This window comes from Hypomesus transpacificus, chromosome 11 (genome assembly GCF_021917145.1).
Source record: "Hypomesus transpacificus isolate Combined female chromosome 11, fHypTra1, whole genome shotgun sequence".
NCBI lineage: Eukaryota > Metazoa > Chordata > Actinopteri > Osmeriformes > Osmeridae > Hypomesus > Hypomesus transpacificus.
Genome location: NC_061070.1, coordinates 181,830 through 200,932, shown reverse-complemented (window position 1 = coordinate 200,932; position 19,103 = coordinate 181,830). Strand labels below are relative to the sequence as shown.

The window sequence follows — 19,103 nt, the reverse complement described above, 5'->3', positions numbered from 1 at the left end:
TTTCGAGTCGGATGCCGTTTTTCCGAGGGAGTGATTTATATTTGTGGTGTTTTTCACCTGGTGGTTTTTCCTCGTTCGTCATCCAGATCAATATGAGCGGGATGTTCGCTCCTCTCTGGGGAGGCCCCAGCTGCCTGGTCGTGGCTCCGTCGCCTAGCGCCTTCGTCGCCTAGCGCCTCCTTTGAGACTGTCAGGGTGTCACACCGAATAGTTTCAAGCTCTCATGCGTCTGAATGAGTCTGACTCACAGGCCTATGGACAGTCTGAATGAGTCTGACTCACAGGCCTATGGACAGTCTAAGTGAGTCTGACTCACAGGCCTATGGACAGTCTGAATGAGTCTGACTCACAGGCCTATGGACAGTCTGAATGAGTCTGACTCACAGGCCTATGGACAGTCTGAATGAGTCTGACTCACAGGCCTATGGACAGTCTGAATGAGTCTGACTCACAGGCCTATGGACAGTCTGAATGAGTCTGACTCACAGGCCTATGGACAGTCTGAATGAGTCTGACTCACAGGCCTATGGACAGTCTGAATGAGTCTGACTCACAGGCCTATGGACAGTCTGAATGAGTCTGACTCACAGGCCTATGGACAGTCTGAATGAGTCTGACTCACAGGCCTATGGACAGTCTCTCAGAGAGACAGAGTCTTGGAGGAACAATCAGCCCAGACCTCTGCATCCATTCCCCTGCTAGGCAGCTTGATGGATTGGGTCCGGTTGTGGTGATCGATAACCCTCCTGCGCTCTCTCAGTGAAAACACCTCACTGACTTCCTGGACTGTGAGTTGACAGTTTTTTAAGGTACGACCCCGTTGTGACCCCATCTAAACAATGCATGACGGATGAGGCTCGGGGAGAGGTTTTCTGGCGCATGCTGCTTTTAGCGAGGCTGTGAAGAAGTACGAGTGCTTCTTCAATGCTGAAAACTCACCTCAGGAAAAGAAAACAACAGGATCATTGTCAAACTGCTTCATGAGGTCTTTGGAAAGTAGCGTTTCTGCTCCTAACATCATTCCATTAAGTATTGATCCCCAGAACACTACAAACACTAAAAGCATGAAAGATGCTTGAGAAAGAGGAATTTAACTCTGAAACCAAGACAGTCGGGTGATCTTTAAGGTTGTTCAAAAAATGATTTTCCTTTGAGTTTGTACTATTGTGGGGTGATGGAGGGGAAACAGGCAGATGACAGGGCACAGCAACAGCTGCACAACCCTGGAGAAATATGGAAAGTTTTCAATTCAGCCAGTTTGACAACAACTACACATTATAAGGCATTTAGTAAGTGTTATGTTAGGGATAATGTATAGAACGCCGGTCATTATCGGGAAAATAACACCCCGACGCGAAGCGGAGCTATGAGGAGCACAGCGGAGTTCTGAAGGGGCTTATTTCCCCGATAATGACAACGGCGTTCTATACATTATCCCGCTTATTACACGGCTACTTGCCAACAAAATTACTTAAAACAGTGTGTCTTTTTACAATTTATTTGTCACCATTCGTAGTGTTGATCAGCAGAGAAATAGTTCGCCAATGACGTTGAACTTCATAAACTGAACATTCTTTAGGCTTCAAATCAGCTGTCACTAAGCAACGGAGTACGCTGGGGTTGAAAAGTTACCGGACTACTTGCGGAGTGTTACGAAAAAGACGTGAATCAGAAGCAAAAAGGCCACTTTCCTTGACAGTGATCTGTTATTCATAGCAACGGTCTGTTATGAAGATAACAGATGTTATGTCTGTTATGAAGGTCTGTTATGAAGATAACAGACCGCAGAACGTTGGCAAGCCCCATTCAAGTGAATGGAGCTTTCTACAGCGTTAAGAACAGCCGTGTAATAATTGATAGTTAATGTATCTTTTATAAACAAAAACACATTGTAATAGAATTACAATGCTATTAATAAACACTATGTTAAACACGATAAACATTTTCAAATTATTGGTTTTTGGTTAGTAGGCTCATTCATAATAGTTAATAAGTAAAACCTGTACAAAATATTATGAAATCATTAGTAGGCTTGATTAAATATAATTTATTATGTCATTTATAAAGTGTTTGATAACTGCAATGCCATACTGTAAATGAGTTGTTTACTATACCTACATTCAAAATTGTTTTGACACAACAGTTGAAAATAACTTGTAAATGGTGTATGAGATCATTTAGAAAGCATAAACAAATAGTCAACAACATTTTACAAATGCTTTTAATTAATGTGTGCTTCATGTATTATCCACTGGTGAGCCAAAACCTTATGATCACCAGGCTAATATGCTGTTGCTGCTAAAACAGCCCTGCAGAGGAGCCTGTCTATCCATTACAGATGCTGAATCAGACCTGAATCAGACCTGTCTGTCCATTACAGATGCTGAATCAGACCTGAATCAGACCTGTCTGTCCAGCACGAATGCTGAATCAGACCTGAATCTGAATTTTCTTTTCCAAATTGGCTGTAATAAAAAATACAATAATGAAAAAATATACATAGCAATATATAGCTACATAAGGTATTTATGATGTATTCTACGTTTTTATTTACAGTGTACACGTTTTAGTTAGTTACATGTGGTTTTCTCCTGTAACTGTGCTTTCTTGAAATGGCTGTAATATTTTATTTTTTATTCCTTGCCTTGTGTCTGTTTCCTTTGTGATGTTGTATGTGAGATGCATCTGGCAAATACATCATGTCTAGTAATTCAGGCACTTTTAGTACACGTTTAGTACGGCACGGATGGTTCTCACTTCAGATTAGGTCACGCAAAGGTCTCCACTAACAATTAGTAAATACTGAAACACAAGTGTTAGTAATCATTAGTTATAATTGTTTATATTATTCATATTAAATAATATACCTATAACCCAAAAGCTCACAGGAGATGACACGTGTGTCCTGGCTCCGAGGCTGGCGTGGCGCCGTGTGCGCAAATGTCATGTGACCCTGCAGTCAGTGTGGACCCCCCTCCCTCCATCCCAGCTGTCATGTGACCCTGCAGTCAGTGTGGACCCCCCTCCCTCCATCCCAGCTGTCATGTGACCCTGCAGTCAGTGTGGACCCCCCTCCCTCCAGCCCGCCTGCTCACCTGGTGGGGGGGTGGACTCCGCGCTGGCTTCTCTGCCAGGGGGCAGGGGGGGCAGCGGCGTAGGGGTGTAGCCCCAGGGAGGAGGGGTGAGGTCTGGGGTCGAGGGGACACCTGGCCCCCTGGGGAGGCACCGGGCCTGGTTGATGCCGTCCACACAGCGAAAGCCCTCTGGACATGGATCCAGCAGGCAGTCGTCGTAGTTGTGCTCGCAGTTCCTCCCCTGGAACACGCCAGACACACACAGGACAGAGATGTGATCCATGCAGCTGTAGAGGCACCAGTGTGAAACAGTTCCTTAGCCTCGCACGTGATGCACATTGATTAATCAGTGTATTTCAACGTGTTGATTACTGGAGAGGCCCACGCGGCAGAAACAGCATCGATATGTATCATTACTGATTTGAATTAAGGTTGCATTGGGAACGCTGAGTCCCAGTCCTTGTTTTAATAGACCCGATGACATGTATCTGCAGATGCCTGCAGAACAGGGAGAGAGCGCGGACTGCTCCCAGGCCACCTTAATAAGGGTGCAAATGAACAGTGCTTAAAGCAGCGGGGGGCCATCATCATCAAGCGGGCGCCTCCAGCTGTACCCACGCCGACGCCAGCCGGCCACTACAGACGCTCTCGCGAACCCCAAGGAAGACACCCAGGGTAAATAAGAGGCCATTAAGTTATGGGAGAAAACGGGAGAGATGAGAAGACGCGAGACGACAGGAAGCACAGATCAGCATGGGGGGGGGAGAAGAGAGAGAGAGGGGGATGAAAGGGCGGCAGGAGGTGGGGAAAAAGAGGTGGGGGAAGGAGGAGGACGAGGCACGAGAGATGAGGAGCGAAATATGTAAAAGAAAAGAGCACAAGAGAAGAAGAAAGAGGGAAGAGGGGAGCAGGAAGGGAGGGAGGACGCGCGGCAGGGAAAGCGAGGACACGGCTTTGCGACGAAGGAAGGAGGTGGCGATCCTCACCACGTATCCGGGCCGACAGAAACAGGTGTAGCCGGATCCAGGCTCGTTCTGCAGACACAGCCCCTGGGCGCACGGCTGGGGAAGGCACTCGTTAACGTCGTCCTGGCAGTGAAGGCCTGTCCAACCTGCCAGCAACACAAGCCCACAGAGCACAGCGATGAAGCCCCGGTTCTCCCACCTCAAACCTCTGAAGTATATATCAATCAACTCCCACCTTCCCCCCCCCCCCCCCCCCCCCAACACGGACACGCACATTGATTTGCTCGCGTCTGTGGCAAAGCTCTCCGTTTCTCACGCGCCCACAGATAGACGGGGAAAAGGGTGGCACTAAAAAAGCCTCAGATGCCACACATTCATTTTAATGAGCCTCCCATATTGAGGTCTCTCTCAGATGGGGTGAGAGAGCGTAAACGACTCCCAGCGGAGGCGTGGGTGTGTGCAGCTCTGAGGTAGAGGCTTCACACAGACACACGCTAACCTTGCACAGCTCCGGGTGCCCTCCTTCAATCACGGTCTCCACTGGACCGGAGGGGCTCCAAGCAGCTGATTGGCCCGTCGCTGTGTGTGTCGATGCTCTACATTCCGTTATCCTGACCAACCAGACTGTTTCGAGGCAATGCAGTGTCGTAGGGAGGCTGGTCGTCAATATTTGCGTTCCTGTGTAATGTATGTGACCTGCATTGTTGTTGACTCGGTATGGATTCTTGAACACTGTTCAGAACACAATAATCCATTGTTTGGGTGTGTTTCTTTGAACGTCTTCCCTTTACAAATGCATGCAGCATGAACGATTAAATTCTCTGGCACGAAAGTATAGGCCTACTCTCTGCTAGAGTAAGAGGAGTGCAGTGAATTGTAACCACTGGATCGTCAGGTGTCCCATGAGAAATTATCCAATTTCACTTCATTTGCGTTAGTCTTAAAAAAAAACGTTTATTAATGATTGTCTGCAAATAATATGCCATTGTCGAGTGTGTGATATAGTGACTGGCAGAGTAACGTAATCAGACATCCCAACCTGCAGAGCCTAATTTCAGTGAGGTGTCTCCCCCCCCCCCATAAATGACCATTGGACAGTCTGTCGCTCGCTCGAAATGCAAAATCCCCGATTTCCGGGAGATAATGTATAGCATTTGCAGGCGTCAGGGAGCCGCTATTGAAATGCGGGACACTCCCGGAACTTCCGGGAGACTTGGGATGTCTGCGTAATATTCGTCCGGGGTGGCAGCAGGAAGTGAGCTAACTGCCTCGTTCCTTCTTACAGACAAGATCATTAATGACGCATGTGACAGGTCGTGGTGACGGAGACGTTTTAAAAAAGGAAGAAAGCAAAGACACAGCCGAAGTGTAGTAGTTAGCTAGCTCTACAATTTACCGGGGCTAGGTCTGAATCTAGGAGCTAAACGGAACACATAGCCATCTGGTGTGCTAGCGTGGACTGCCCCTGGTGTGCTAGCGTGGACTGCCCCTGGTGTGCTAGCGTGGACTGCCCCTGGTGTGCTAGCGTGGACTGCCCCTGGTGTGCTAGCGTGGACTACCCCTGGTGTGCTAGCGTGGACTACCCCTGGTGTGCTAGCGTGGACTGCTCCTGGTGTGCTAGCGTGGACTGCTCCTGGTGTGCTAGCGTGGACTGCCCCTGGTGTGCTAGCGTGGACTGCCCTTGGTGTGCTAGCGTGGACTGCTCCTGTTGTGCTAGCGTGGACTGCTCATGGTGTGCTAGCGTGAACTGCCCCTGGCGTGCTAGCGTGAACTGCCCCTGGCGTGCTAGCGTGGACTGCTCCTGGTGTGCTAGCGTGGTCCTGGTGTGCTAGCGTGGACTGCCCCTGGTGTGCTAGCGTGGACTGCCCCTGGTGTGCTAGCGTGGACTGCCCCTGGTCTCACCTGGTCTGCAGTGGCAGAGGTATCCATCCAGCAGGTCCTGGCAGATGGCTCCGTTCAGGCAGGGGTCAGAGCAGCACTCCTGGATGTTCACCTCACAGAAGTCCCCCATGTAACCTGCTGGACAGCTGGACACCAGGCACAGGGACAGCTGTAACTGCTACACTCTCTCCAGACGTTACACGCACAGTGTTTGGTAAATCTATGTTCACATCTACCATAGTATCATATAGATAGAGCTGTGGATGGTTAACTTATGAGCTAACTAACCATCTGACTGGCCGACTAAAGAACTAAATAACTGCTAACCTTTTGACTGACTAACAAACTAACTCATTCACTAACTATCTGAGTAAGTATCTAACTAACAAACTCACTAACTCATTACTTACCTAACTAAATAACTAACTGACTTATTGATTAGATGGATAAGTCACTAGCTACCACTCTGACTGACTGAATGATTGATATCCATCACCTCCTCTCTCAGTCCACTGCTCTGCTGTGACAAATAAACGCCTCACAGATAGTTAATAAAAAGAGTAAATATCGGAAGTTTGTAATTTTCATAATTCCCTTAAAGAAACTGTTATTAACAAGCCCTTAAACTCTACAGTCCATGTCTAAATGTGATGATTGTATTGAAGTGCCGGAGGCAATTTGCTTACCCCTGGAGTCAATAAAACACAGCAAATTATTTCACATTCATCCCCAAAAACCACAACACTGCGATCAGGGGTCAATGATGCGTGCTAATTCAATATTTACAGACTAGAATATCAAGACACACACAGAGCAGGGCACTCGGCAAGAGCAGATGCTGCACGAAAGGCATCCAGCAGTCCTGTTGGAGCCCAGCCACCGGCGCACGCCTCGTCCCCGTCGCACCCAGACCCGCAGTCTGCCTCGCGACGCCGCCTCGGAGGAGGCGCAGCATATGCGCGCCTGAGATGAGACGGTCCAATTACGGGCGGGGTCTTTAGAGGACGCGCTGTAATCCACACCGGCGCCTGCAGCCGGGAGCTCTACTGCCGAGGCGTCCTCCAGCGCCGTGAAGAGGCGGCCGCCGCCGATGATGAACACTCACGTGCCACCTGATCGCGTACCCAAGCCTCTAACCTGCCACGCTGTCAACAGGGCCCGGCATGCCTGCGCATTGATTAGGGGCTTAGACCGAAGGGGTTGACGAGAAAAAACAAACAGTATGATCTCTTATTTACTGAACGCTGGCAGTCGGCTGGATCAGCGTACTCTGGGTTGAACAAGCGAGATGTGTGGAGCTGATTCTTAGGGGACCTTAGGTGCAGGTCAGGGGAGAGCTTGGGATCCCAAAGGGTCATTGGCCTGTTGGGTGTCTGCCCACACGCCGAATCCCGCTAGCGGTCGGTTCCCGCGAGTTGGGAACCGACCTCCCTGGATCTTCCTTCCCTCCTTCCACTAGCATGTGTGTGGGTGTGCGTTGATGGAACCCAGGAAGTCACTGACCTGCAGGTGAAGTTGGAGCCCTCTCCGTCGACGCAGGTGGCGCCGTTGAAACACGCCGAGGCGTGGCCGGGCGCCTCCACGCAGACGTCCACGTCCTCCTCGCAGCGCCTGCCCCGGTAGCCGTCCAGGCAGAAGCAGGCGTACTTGTCCAGCAGGTCGACACAGGAGCCGCCGTGGAGACACGGGCTGGAGACACACTCCTGCGGAAGCACGGTGGCAGGAGCTCAACGCGGACGGGCGGACAGCGCCGGGGCAGACCGGCTACACGGACCCAAGGCCGTGGGATGAACGGAATATGTGTTTGACGTGGGTGAACTTCTGCTGAACTCCTGAGAGAAATGGGTAATTGGCTGTCGGAGCGAGCAGGGCAGGGTAGAGAATAAACAGCGTTGGCTGAATGAGGATGAATTAGTGAGCTGACTTTATAAGAAAGATCTGCTTATTCATTCCATAAAAGCCTCCAGGATGTTCTGGACCTTATCTCAGGGGTCTGGACTTGGGCTGCGCTGGGTTTTCAATCGATTCGGGATTAGGATAAGCTATTTTGTTTTCATCAGGCATTTGTACCATGCTTACATGATCCTGGTAGTTCAATGGACTTATCTTGTAGAATAATCAATGTAGCTTTTGAATGGAATACCACACAGAGAAGCCACATTTTTTGGTATAATCCCAAATGTTTTGTTCTCCGCAGAGCCTATGTGTGAGGAAGGTTCGGGTTGTCGTCCAGACAGACGGCTCTGGCTGTGGAGCAGACTGCTCTGGCTGTAGAGCACACTGCTCTGGCTGTAGAGCAGACGGCTCTGGCTGCAGAGCAGACTGCTCTGGCTGTGGAGCAGACTGCTCTGGCTGTAGAGCAGACGGCTCTGGCTGTGGAGCAGACTGCTCTGGCTGTAGAGCAGACGGCTCTGGCTGTAGAGCAGACGGCTCTGGCTGTGGAGCAGACTGCTCTGGCTGTAGAGCAGACGGCTCTGGCTGTGGAGCACACGGCTCTGGCTGTAGAGCAGACGGCTCTGGCTGTGGAGCACACGGCTCTGGCTGTAGAGCAGACGGCTCTGGCTGTAGAGCAGACGGCTCTGGCTGTAGACTGCTCTGGCTGTAGAGAGACTGCTCTGGCTGTAGAGCAGACGGCTCTGGCTGTGGAGCAGACGGCTCTGGCTGTGGAGCAGACGGCTCTGGCTGTGGAAAAGACTGCTCTGACTGTAGAGCAGACGGCTCTGGCTGTAGAGCAGACTGCTCTGGCTGTGGAGCTGCTGAACTCACGTCTACGTTGGCGTCACATCTGGGCCCGGCCCATCCCGGCTCACACTCACAGACGAAGGAACCCACGCCGTCATGGCAACTAGCAGCACGGGCACAAACAACATGGTGTCATTAGCAGCACGGGCACAAACAACATGGTGTCATTAGCAGCACGGGCACAAACAACATGGTTTCACTAGCAGCACGGGCACAAACAACATGGTGTCACTAGCAGCACGGGCACAAACACCATGGTTTCAGTCCAATGACACATCTGTGCTGAAAATATACTTTTCAATCCATCCATATGATGTCAACATCGATCATCTTAAGTTGTGAAATTGTTCATAGCTCTTTCCGCTCCCACTGCCCTCAGAAAGTGTCATGCTAATAGCTGTTATAATCGTGTACATGCATACGCAATTTCTGGTAACAGAAAAGAAAAAAAAAAAGAGTATACATGTATCTTATAAGCACCCAGAAAATGATTACATCACACCACACATGTAAAGTACCGTATCCATTATTGGTATTTAAAGAAAACATCCGATTTTGAGTGAAGCGCCACTGTAGAGACAGAGTATAATAACAGGTAGCAATCATTTCTCTTTCAAGCTCCTTTAACTATCAGTAACAGAGGGAGTGCTGGCATGTTCAGTCATGGACATACAGCCACTCAAAGCAGCCAGAGGGAGATGGCTGATGCCGGCTAAGTGAATCGAACAATTACAGAGGCCTTTCCACGTCTCCTTTTGAAACCACTGTAAAGTGTCTAGGACATGGCACTGAAGGGTGCGAGGAGGGGGGGAGGGCTTACCTCCCATGCAGGCAAGGCCTGGACACACAGTCGTCCATGTTGGTCTCGCAGTGCGGCCCCAGGAAGCCGTTTGGGCAGACGCACTGGTAGAGGCCCGGCTCGTCCAGGCATCGGGCTCCGTTCTGACACGGCGCCGACGCACACTCGTCCACGTCGCGCTCGCACCACCTACCTGGAGGGGGGACGCGGGGGGAAGACGTGCAGGGGAAACGTGCGGTTAGTCACGGCCTGACTTACGGACCGCAACGCAGCCTAGGACCGTCTCGTGACACTGCAGAAGGTCACAAGACACGGGGGAAAAAAGTCCAATCTACAACACATGGTTCGAAAACACACAGTTATCAACCCAGGATGATGACGCCTTTACTTCAAGTGGGACAAAATGATCCTAACCCAAAAACTGGTCCGAAGAGTCGGGTGGCTGAACGGTTAGGGATTCGGGTTAGTAATCAGAAGGTTGCCTGTTCGATTCCCGGCCGCGCAAAATGACGTTGTGTCTTTGGGCAAGACACTTCACCCTACTTGGCTCGGGGAGAATGTCTGTACTGGAATGCCAGTTTCACTATACTTACTTACTTATAATAACTCTATACTACTTACTATAACTCGCTCTGGATAAGAGCATCTGTTAAATGTAAATAACGTAATAAACGTTTATCTGCTCACTTACAGCTCTGTAATACTGATTTCACTCTTAGTCACCTCGCTGTGTCATCAGGGCTTGGAAACGCACTCTGAATGTGTACTGGTTTCTAGGTGTTTGACCGCGCTGCCATGCAGGGTCAGCAGGACTTGTAGATACATCCGGACGTTATGAATGACCTCTCAACTATGTGCTGACTACAGAATGCAGAGCATTGTGCCGATTTCACTGAAGTAGCCCGCCAGGGAATAATGGTTGAGGCTGCTGCACATAACAGCCATCTTTCATAACATCCATATCATCTCATCCAAATTGCAATCACGGGTTATTCAAATCTCCCCCCATTATTGCCAAGGTTTTGATGATCCATTTGTATGAAAACTATCGTTTAGTAACTCATGACAGAATGAGTGCCCATGTACAAGGTCTTTGCCCACAAGTCTCCAACATCTATTTTTGTTTCATCAATAGCTGCACTGTACATGTATGTGTTTATCTTCATGATGTACATGCCCGACCCTCTGAGTCCTACAGGAAAAACACACACAATATAGGATTCAACACTGTCAATTAAGAGGAGCGTCTACTAACGGCGTGCATTTAGGTGTACTCAATTAGCAGACGGTTTTTACAACTAAACGATATGAACCTCGAAAGTGCCAGAGTGTACCTGGAGGAAAGCAAACAGCAATAATATAATTATTGATGAATGATTTCTGAAGCTACCCCTTTACCAAGAGGAAATCATACACTAACAATACAAACATTGCTTTGTAAATTGTTTAAATGTCCTCAACCCTAACCCAGCAGATTACAAACCCCAGTGGTTCTCAATCCAGGTTCATGCCCCCCATGCCCTGCACGTTTCAGATGTATCCCTGCTCCAACACGCCTGACTCAACATGGACGGGTTGTTGACAGGCTTCTGCCCAGCTTGATGATGACCCGTTCATGTTGAATCAGGTGTGTTGGAGCAGGGAAACATCTGAAACATGCAGAGCAGGGGGGCAACAAGGACCAGGATTGAGATCCACTGACTAACCACTGACCCAGCAGATCCCCCACAGCCCCTGTGAACAGATGTGTAGGCTGCCCCTTCATGAAGGTCAGGTTCACTGGCTCTCTGGTAGGCTGCCCCTTCATGAAGGTCAGGTTCACTGGCTCTCTGGTAGGCTGCCCCTTCGTGAAGGTCAGGTTCACTGGCTCTCTGGTAGGCTGCCCCTTCATGAAGGTCAGGTTCACTGGCTCTCTGGTAGGCTGCCCCTTCGTGAAGGTCAGGTTCACTGGCTCTCTGGTAGGCTGCCCCTTCATGAAGGTCAGGTTCACTGGCTCTCTGGTTGGCTGCCCCTTCATGAAGGTCATGTTCACTGGCTCTCTGGTAGGCTGCCCCTTCATGAAGGTCAGGTTCACTGGCTCTCTGGTAGGCTGCCCCTTCATGAAGGTCAGGTTCACTGGCTCGACGTCGCCTCCATTAAAGCATGAGCCTATTACCCAGCAAAAGTTCAAATACGGTAAGCACCAATTAAGAGAGCAATTGGCATGTAGTCATCCCATGTTCTGCTCATCGCGTCCAAACCCCCAGCCTGTGGTGGTTCCTCCCATCCTGACCACGTTTGGAGGTAATGAACTCATTTCTGATGCGATGTTTCGATTTCAACACCACAAGGTCTGGACAGAATACAAAGACATGACACAACTGTGTCGTACATGCAAAGACATTCAACAGACCTCTCTTCTGAACACTAGGCAACTTTGGCCAAATACTTATACCAGGAATAGTTCCAGTAGTTACTTGGTTATGGTGGCTCAGTATTACAGAACAAGAAGGTTCCTTCTCAGCATGAGTTGTTTCATTCATGCCATAGGTGAAACTTGCAGTAAAGTGCATTAAATCAGCATCCTTGCCAATTTTAATCTGTAATAAGATTACTGTTCACAAAGTCCTCATCTCTTTTGGAAAACCTAAGAGATAAATAATGCATCTTGACATCTCGCTCTGCCAAGAGATGAAGAGTAGAGCAGGAGAGGGATTAGAAAGCTGTTAGGTCTAATCCCAAACCTTAACCTTCTTAGAGGAACTGAAGCAAAACCCTCTGAGAAAGTGAGAGAAATTAAATAATAATCTTTCCCTTTTCTATATCCCCAATTACCTCTCACAGCTTGAACCTTTTTTTTATGGAGGGAGGGAGGGTAGGGGGAGGAGATACAAAAACTATGATCAGATTTCCTTCTCTTGTGGAGAACAGAGGAGAGAGAGATGACTAACTGTTATCCAGAGGATATTACTGCACTTGTGCTGGGCAATGACAGACTGTTGATTCACAGATGCAGGTTTAATAACACTGTTCTTTTAGCTAGGTAGAAATCATATGATTATGATTATTATCTGAAGCTATGCAAGGTCTAATGACCCTGTTATACCACTTCCATTATCCTTATGAAAAGATGAGGTCTGTTGGACAACTTAGTGTTTTCGGTTTAGTGTAGAAGGGTTTGTTACACCTAATTCGTGTATTTACATAGAGATTTTACATTTGATTCATTTAGCAGATGCTTTTATGCAAAGCGACATGTGTGCATGAATTTAAAATTGGTTTATGTGTTAATGACATTGCCAAGACAAAACCTAATAAGGCCACCCAGCAGAATAAGAGCCTTAATTCAGTCCATGAGTGAAAAGTTTTTCAAAGACTTGGACACTTACCATGTATTTGAAACCAAAACAATTTCAGACACTCTGGATGAACCTTGAGGATATTTGTATTCAGATTGAACGAGAGCCACCAGCTATAATACCTGAACACTTCATTTTCCAGGCTACATGGGCAGAGAAAATGAATGTTGGCATCCCATACGCAGCGGCCCCCAGGCCCTCTGATGGATGAAACAAGTTTTATGAGAATGAATTTGATAATAGCATCAAAGTGACACAATGAGTTACAGGATTCCAGTGGCAGAGCAGATGACACATCATAGCAGCTGCAAAGAAAAACACATTTTCAATTTATAAAATCATTATGTGGTAGATCAGTCCCAGACAGTCTATCTAGCGCCAGACCCGAGCATAGTCACTTTTGCCTTTCCCCCTCGCTCTCTCTCTCCTTTAATGTGTCTTCACGCACTCCTTATTTTTTTATCTTGCTTATTTCTTTCCTTGCTTCCCCCCCGCCCATGTCTTGTCTTTCTCTCTTTCTTTCTGCTTTTTTTTTTCATTCATTCTCTCCCCCCCGTCCCCCGTCCCCTTTCCGAGTTACAACACCGCCCCGCGTCTTATTAAGGCAAATATTTTGTGTGAGCTCCGGCTGGTTGAACCAATCCAGAATACATCCTCCGCAGGGGCCCTCGGGGGCCCCCAGGGGCCCAGAGACGGGCTGGGAGCAGAGGAGAAAGTAATGACTTGTGCTATGCTGAGGCCTAAGAATAAAAACAGCTTCTGTGGGAATTGGGCCATGCATGTCAGCGTCTACCCTCCAGAGTGTCAGTCCCTCCGAGACTTCTCCCCCCTCCTCTCCCTTTTCTCAACGGGGAGAGGATAAATTGATGATACAGTGGGGAAGACAAATGAAATTAATCTTCCCGCTACCTGACAAGAATCGGGATTCGATGGTCTGAACCACGAACAAAAAGACAGAAAAACTGACAGCGCGTAAGAGAGAACAAAAGAGCAAGAATAAGAGAGAGAGAGAGAGTCGATATTGGTATTTGGTGCAAAGGAGAGAGGAGTAATGGCCGGCAGTAAAACAACACCAGATTGGTGAGCGTGAAGACCCCAGAGAAATACGGGTCTTGGAGGAGAAAGGGGAGAGAATGGAGCAGATCAAAATGCGACGCTGGATCCTCGGGGTGAGGATGACTGGGTCATGTGGTGGTGATTATACTGGCAGCTGTTGTGAAGCAGGAACACAAAAAGGAGAAAAGGCACCACAGCAACAGGTGCTGTGGAGGCAGGTGACTCAGACTCTCAGGACAAGCTTTAGCCTCTCATATTGATCTCTCTGTCACCGGGGGGGGTGGCAGGGCCGGGGGGGGGGGGGGGGGGGGAGCGTGTACCTGTGAAGCCGGGGTGACAGGCACACTGGAAGCCTCCTGGCGTGTTGATGCAAGCGCCCTGGTGGAGGCAGGGGGAGGACTCACACTCATTCACATCCAGGTCACACAGCCTCCCAAAGTACTCGGGGGGGCAGCTGCAGAGAAACCTAAGGAGGTCAAGACGGAAGACAGGAGAGGAGGAGAGAAAAAAAAGATGGATAGAATGAGAGAGAGAGAGGGACAGACACAAAGGATGAGAGAGGAAGAGACGAGAGTGAAACAGAAATGTAGACAGTGCCTTTTGTAGATATTGAGGTTAGGGGAGTTGTGTTCCCAGGTCAAGCTTACCAATCTCTGATAGCAAGACCATTACATTTAGTCAACACAACACACAGACTCCAGGCACGGGCTGGAGTTAGGTAGAGGTTAGGTAGAGGTTAGGTAGAGGCTGGGTCTGGGTAGGTAGAGGTTAGGTAGAGGCTGTGTCTGGGTAGGTAGAGGTTAGGTGAGGCTGCGTCTGGGTAGGTAGAGGTTAGGTAGAGGCTGTGTCTGGGTAGGTAGAGGTTATGTAGAGGCTGTGTCTGGGTAGGTAGAGGTTAGGTAGAGGCTGTGTCTGGGTAGGTAGAGGTTAGGTAGAGGCTGGGTCTGGGTAGGTGGAGGTTAGGTAGAGGCTGGGTCTGGGTGGGTGGAGGTTAGGTGAGGCTGCGTCTGGGTAGGTGGAGGTAAGGTAGAGGCTGTGTCTGGGTAGGTAGAGGTTAGGTAGAGGCTGTGTCTGGGTAGGTAGAGGTTAGGTAGAGGCTGGGTCTGGGTAGGTAGAGGTTAGGTAGAGGCTGGGTCTGGGTAGGTGGAGGTTAGATAGAGGCTGGGTCTGGGTAGGTGGAGGTTAGGTGAGGCTGCGTCTGGGTAGGTGGAGGTTAGGTGAGGCTGCGTCTGGGTAGGTAGAGGTTAGGTAGAGGCTGGGTCTGGGTAGGTGCAGGTTAGGTAGAGGCTGGGTCTGGGTAGGTAGAGGTTAGGTAAAGGCTGTGTCTGGGTAGGTAGAGGTTAGGTAGAGGCTGGGTCTGGGTAGGTAGAGGTTAGGTAGAGGCTGGGTCTGGGTGGGTGGAGGTTAGGTGAGGCTGCGTCTGGGTAGGTGGAGGTAAGGTAGAGGCTGTGTCTGGGTAGGTAGAGGTTAGGTAGAGGCTGTGTCTGGGTAGGTAGAGGTTAGGTAGAGGCTGGGTCTGGGTAGGTAGAGGTTAGGTAGAGGCTGGGTCTGGGTAGGTGGAGGTTAGGTAGAGGCTGGGTCTGGGTAGGTGGAGGTTAGGTGAGGCTGCGTCTGGGTAGGTGGAGGTTAGGTGAGGCTGCGTCTGGGTAGGTAGAGGTTAGGTAGAGGCTGGGTCTGGGTAGGTGCAGGTTAGGTAGAGGCTGGGTCTGGGTAGGTAGAGGTTAGGTAAAGGCTGTGTCTGGGTAGGTAGAGGTTAGGTAGAGGCTGTGTCTGGGTAGGTAGAGGTTAGGTAGAGGCTGCGTCTGGGTAGGTAGAGGTTAGGTAGAGGCTGCGTCTGGGTAGGTAGAGGTTAGGTAGAGGCTGGGTCTGGGTAGGTGGAGGTTAGGTAGAGGCTGGGTCTGGGTAGGTGGAGGTTAGGTGAGGCTGCGTCTGGGTAGGTGGAGGTTAGGTGAGGCTGCGTCTGGGTAGGTAGAGGTTAGGTAGAGGCTGGGTCTGGGTAGGTGGAGGTTAGGTAGAGGCTGGGTCTAGGTAGGTAGAGATTAGGTAGAGGCTGCGTCTGGGTAGGTAGAGGTTAGGTAGAGGCTGCGTCTGGGTAGGTAGAGATTAGGTAGAGGCTGCGTCTGGGTAGGTAGAGGTTAGGTAGAGGCTGCGTCTGGGTAGGTGGATGTTAGGTAGAGGCTGCGTCTGGGTAGGTGGAGGTTAGGTAGAGGCTGTGTCTGGGTAGGTAGAGTTTAGGTAGAGGCTGTGTCTGGGTAGGTAGAGGTTAGGTAGAGGCTGTGTCTGGGTACGTAGAGGTTAGGTAGAGGCTGTGTCTGGGTAGGTAGAGGTTAGGTAGAGGCTGTGTCTGGGTAGGTTGAGGTTAGGTAGAGATTGGGTCTGGGTAGGTAGAGGTTAGGTAGAGGCTGTGTCTGGGTAGGTGGAGGTTAGGTAGAGGCTGGGTCTGGGTAGGTAGAGGTTAGGTAAAGGCTGTGTCTGGGTAGGTAGAGGCTGTGTCTGGGTAGGTAGAGGTTAGGTAGAGGCTGCGTCTGGGTAGGTGGAGGTTAGGTGAGGCTGCGTCTGGGTAGGTAGAGGTTAGGTAGAGGCTGGGTCTGGGTAGGTGGAGGTTAGGTAGAGGCTGTGTCTGGGTAGGTAGAGGTTAGGTAGAGGCTGGGTCTGGGTAGGTGGAGGTTAGGTGAGGCTGCGTCTGGTTGGGTGGAGGTTAGGTGAGGCTGCGTCTGGGTAGGTGGAGGTTAGGTAGAGGCTGTGTCTGGGTAGGTAGAGGTTAGGTAGAGGCTGTGTCTGGGTAGGTAGAGGTTAGGTAGAGGCTGGGTCTGGGTAGGTAGAGGTTAGGTAAAGGCTGGGTCTGGGTAGGTGGAGGTTAGGTAGAGGCTGTGTCTGGGTAGGTAGAGGTTAGGTAGAGGCTGGGTCTGGGTAGGTAGAGGTTAGGTAGAGGCTGGGTCTGGGTAGGTAGAGGTTAGGTAGAGGCTGGGTCTGGGTAGGTGGAGGTTAGGTGAGGCTGCGTCTGGGTAGGTAGAGGTTAGGTAGAGGCTGGGTCTGGGTAGGTGGAGGTTAGGTAGAGGCTGGGTCTGAGTAGGTATGCATAGAGGTGTGTGCATAGGTGAGTGTGTAGGGTGGGTGTGTTTGTTTGAGGCGTGTATAGGGTAGGTGTTTGTAGGGTATAGGTGTGTGAATAGGTGTGTGTGTGTAGGGTGTAGGGTAGGTGTTTGTAGGGTGGAGGTGTGTAGGGTAGGGTATGTGTGTGTAGGGTAGGGTATGTGTGTGTAGGGTAGGGTATGTGTGTGTAGGGTAGGCGTTTGTAGGCTGGAGGAGGTGTGTGTTAAGAGATCGTAGGTGTAGAAGTAAGCAGGAGAACAGGAGAGTGTAGCTAGCCTGGACCCAGAGAGGGGAGAGGAGAGGAGTGGAGCCTGGACCCAGAGAGGGGAGAGGAGTGGAGCCTGGACCCAGAGAGGGGAGAGGAGTGGAGCCTGGACCCAGAGAGGGGAGAGGAGTGGAGCCTGGACCCAGAGAGGGGAGAGGAGAGGAGTGGAGCCTGGACCCAGAGAGGGGAGAGGAGAGGGGCGGAGAGCTGGGCCTCATTATCACAGCCGACAGCGCTAGGCTGCCTCCACTGGGCCACAGTGAAAGGGGGTAAACCTCCACCACACCTGATGTGAACTCCCAGGACTGCACCGTCACAGACAGCACTGGGAGCTCCCAGGAGCACAGCCCTGACAGGAGACAAACTGGAGACAAACCATTTAGGACCCAAAATTGGCCCAGGGACTCGTCCGCCCATCTGTCGGCCAGGCCCGGGGGCCCCATGGCTGCCGTTAAGAGCAGCACAGAGGAGCTCTAAGGAGAAGCCGGACCAATCTGGAGCCCTGAAGCCCTCCAGCTGTATCTCAGCTTTTCCAAACGGCAGATTCTGTGTGTCAGGGTTAAAGGAGAACCGCTGTTTTAAGACACTCTGGAGAATCCTTGCAGGGGCATCTCACTCCGGGGTTTCGAACCACGCTGTCCTCTTCAGACAGAAACGCTCAGCTCAGGAAATCTTTTTTTTTTTTACTGGCATTTTTTGGTTTTAATTTCCAATACAATAACAGGGGACCGCGAAATGAAAAATGAAAGCAGGAGAAAAGAAGAGGAAAAAAAAAGAACGACCGTTCGGAGAATAAATATGAAAGGCGTGCAGCATAGTTGCAGCCCAGTACCTGTTCTCCAGGTCCTGGCACACGGCACTGTTCAGGCAGGGGCTGGAGGCACACTCATTGATGTCATCCTCACAGTCCAGACCAGAAAAACCCGGTTTACAGTCGCAGCTGCAAACAAAGAAATCATTAATATTGATATTCCCCCCCCCCCCCCTCCCGCATAAGAAAAAGAAAAAAAATCCATGTGTTTCATGGTGCCACGTGTGGGATGAAGGAAAGGCATATGAATGAGTGCTTTATTAGATATTAATTACAGATCACACATTGATTGCCAGGATGGATTTTGATTGTGAAGCTAAATCTTAGATTAAGATGTAGAGAACAGGGCTTGTATGTAAACAAGTCACTTACCATTTGAAAGGGAAACTTTTATTGAATTGACCTCATTTCAACTACAAGGGCTGCGTTAGCAAGCCACAAAGCATTATGTCTGGATGTGGCTTTGAGGCAACATGACATCAACTGTTCTCGTATATCAGTTCATTTAACTTTATCAAAGCTCGTTCTGCTTATGCCGTTGTGACACACCATTCACAAACACACACACACACATCCTCACGGACACACACACACACACTTATACAAATAAATACACACAAATGCACTAATACATCTAAACATAACCACTCAAATGGACAACCATAATGAATGGGGTTAGGATGCAGCCGACATATTAATTATGCTTTGTAGGTCATCATAGTTTTATTATTATATTATAGAACATTATATTATATAATGGCAGCCTCAGAATTAATTGTGCCCATTAGAGTTTAACTTCTAAACCAGATGTGTGTTATTTGCTTGTCTTTTCCAGTCACTCAGTGGTGATGGTCAATATTTTGAAAATCTATTTAAATACAAACAATCCTTTTTTTTTAACTATTACAGACACAACCTATGAACTCGTATATTATTTGTAGAGGCCATTGTATGAGTTTAAAATGATAAAGATTTGCGAGAATACACTTGGATTATATGAAAGTATACACTGATAGTATGTATATGAGATTATATACTGATAGTATGTATATGAGAGTATATACTGATAGTATGTATAT

The 19,103-nt window shown here is 49.4% G+C and overlaps 1 protein-coding gene across 1 annotated transcript in view; it reads right to left on the bottom strand.

The window, feature by feature from the left end:
• eys (eyes shut homolog) overlaps positions 1-19,103 on the bottom strand; it is a 165,100-nt gene that overhangs the window by 76,604 nt on the left and 69,393 nt on the right. The window contains exons 25-32 of the mRNA XM_047029299.1: positions 18,046-18,153; positions 14,176-14,321; positions 9,483-9,654; positions 8,687-8,765; positions 7,424-7,623; positions 5,942-6,066; positions 4,061-4,185; positions 3,096-3,315 (exon numbers count right to left, since the gene is read on the bottom strand). Coding sequence (XP_046885255.1) covers positions 3,096-3,315; positions 4,061-4,185; positions 5,942-6,066; positions 7,424-7,623; positions 8,687-8,765; positions 9,483-9,654; positions 14,176-14,321; positions 18,046-18,153 — 1,175 coding nt within the window. The remainder of the gene's footprint in view (positions 1-3,095; positions 3,316-4,060; positions 4,186-5,941; positions 6,067-7,423; positions 7,624-8,686; positions 8,766-9,482; positions 9,655-14,175; positions 14,322-18,045; positions 18,154-19,103) is intronic.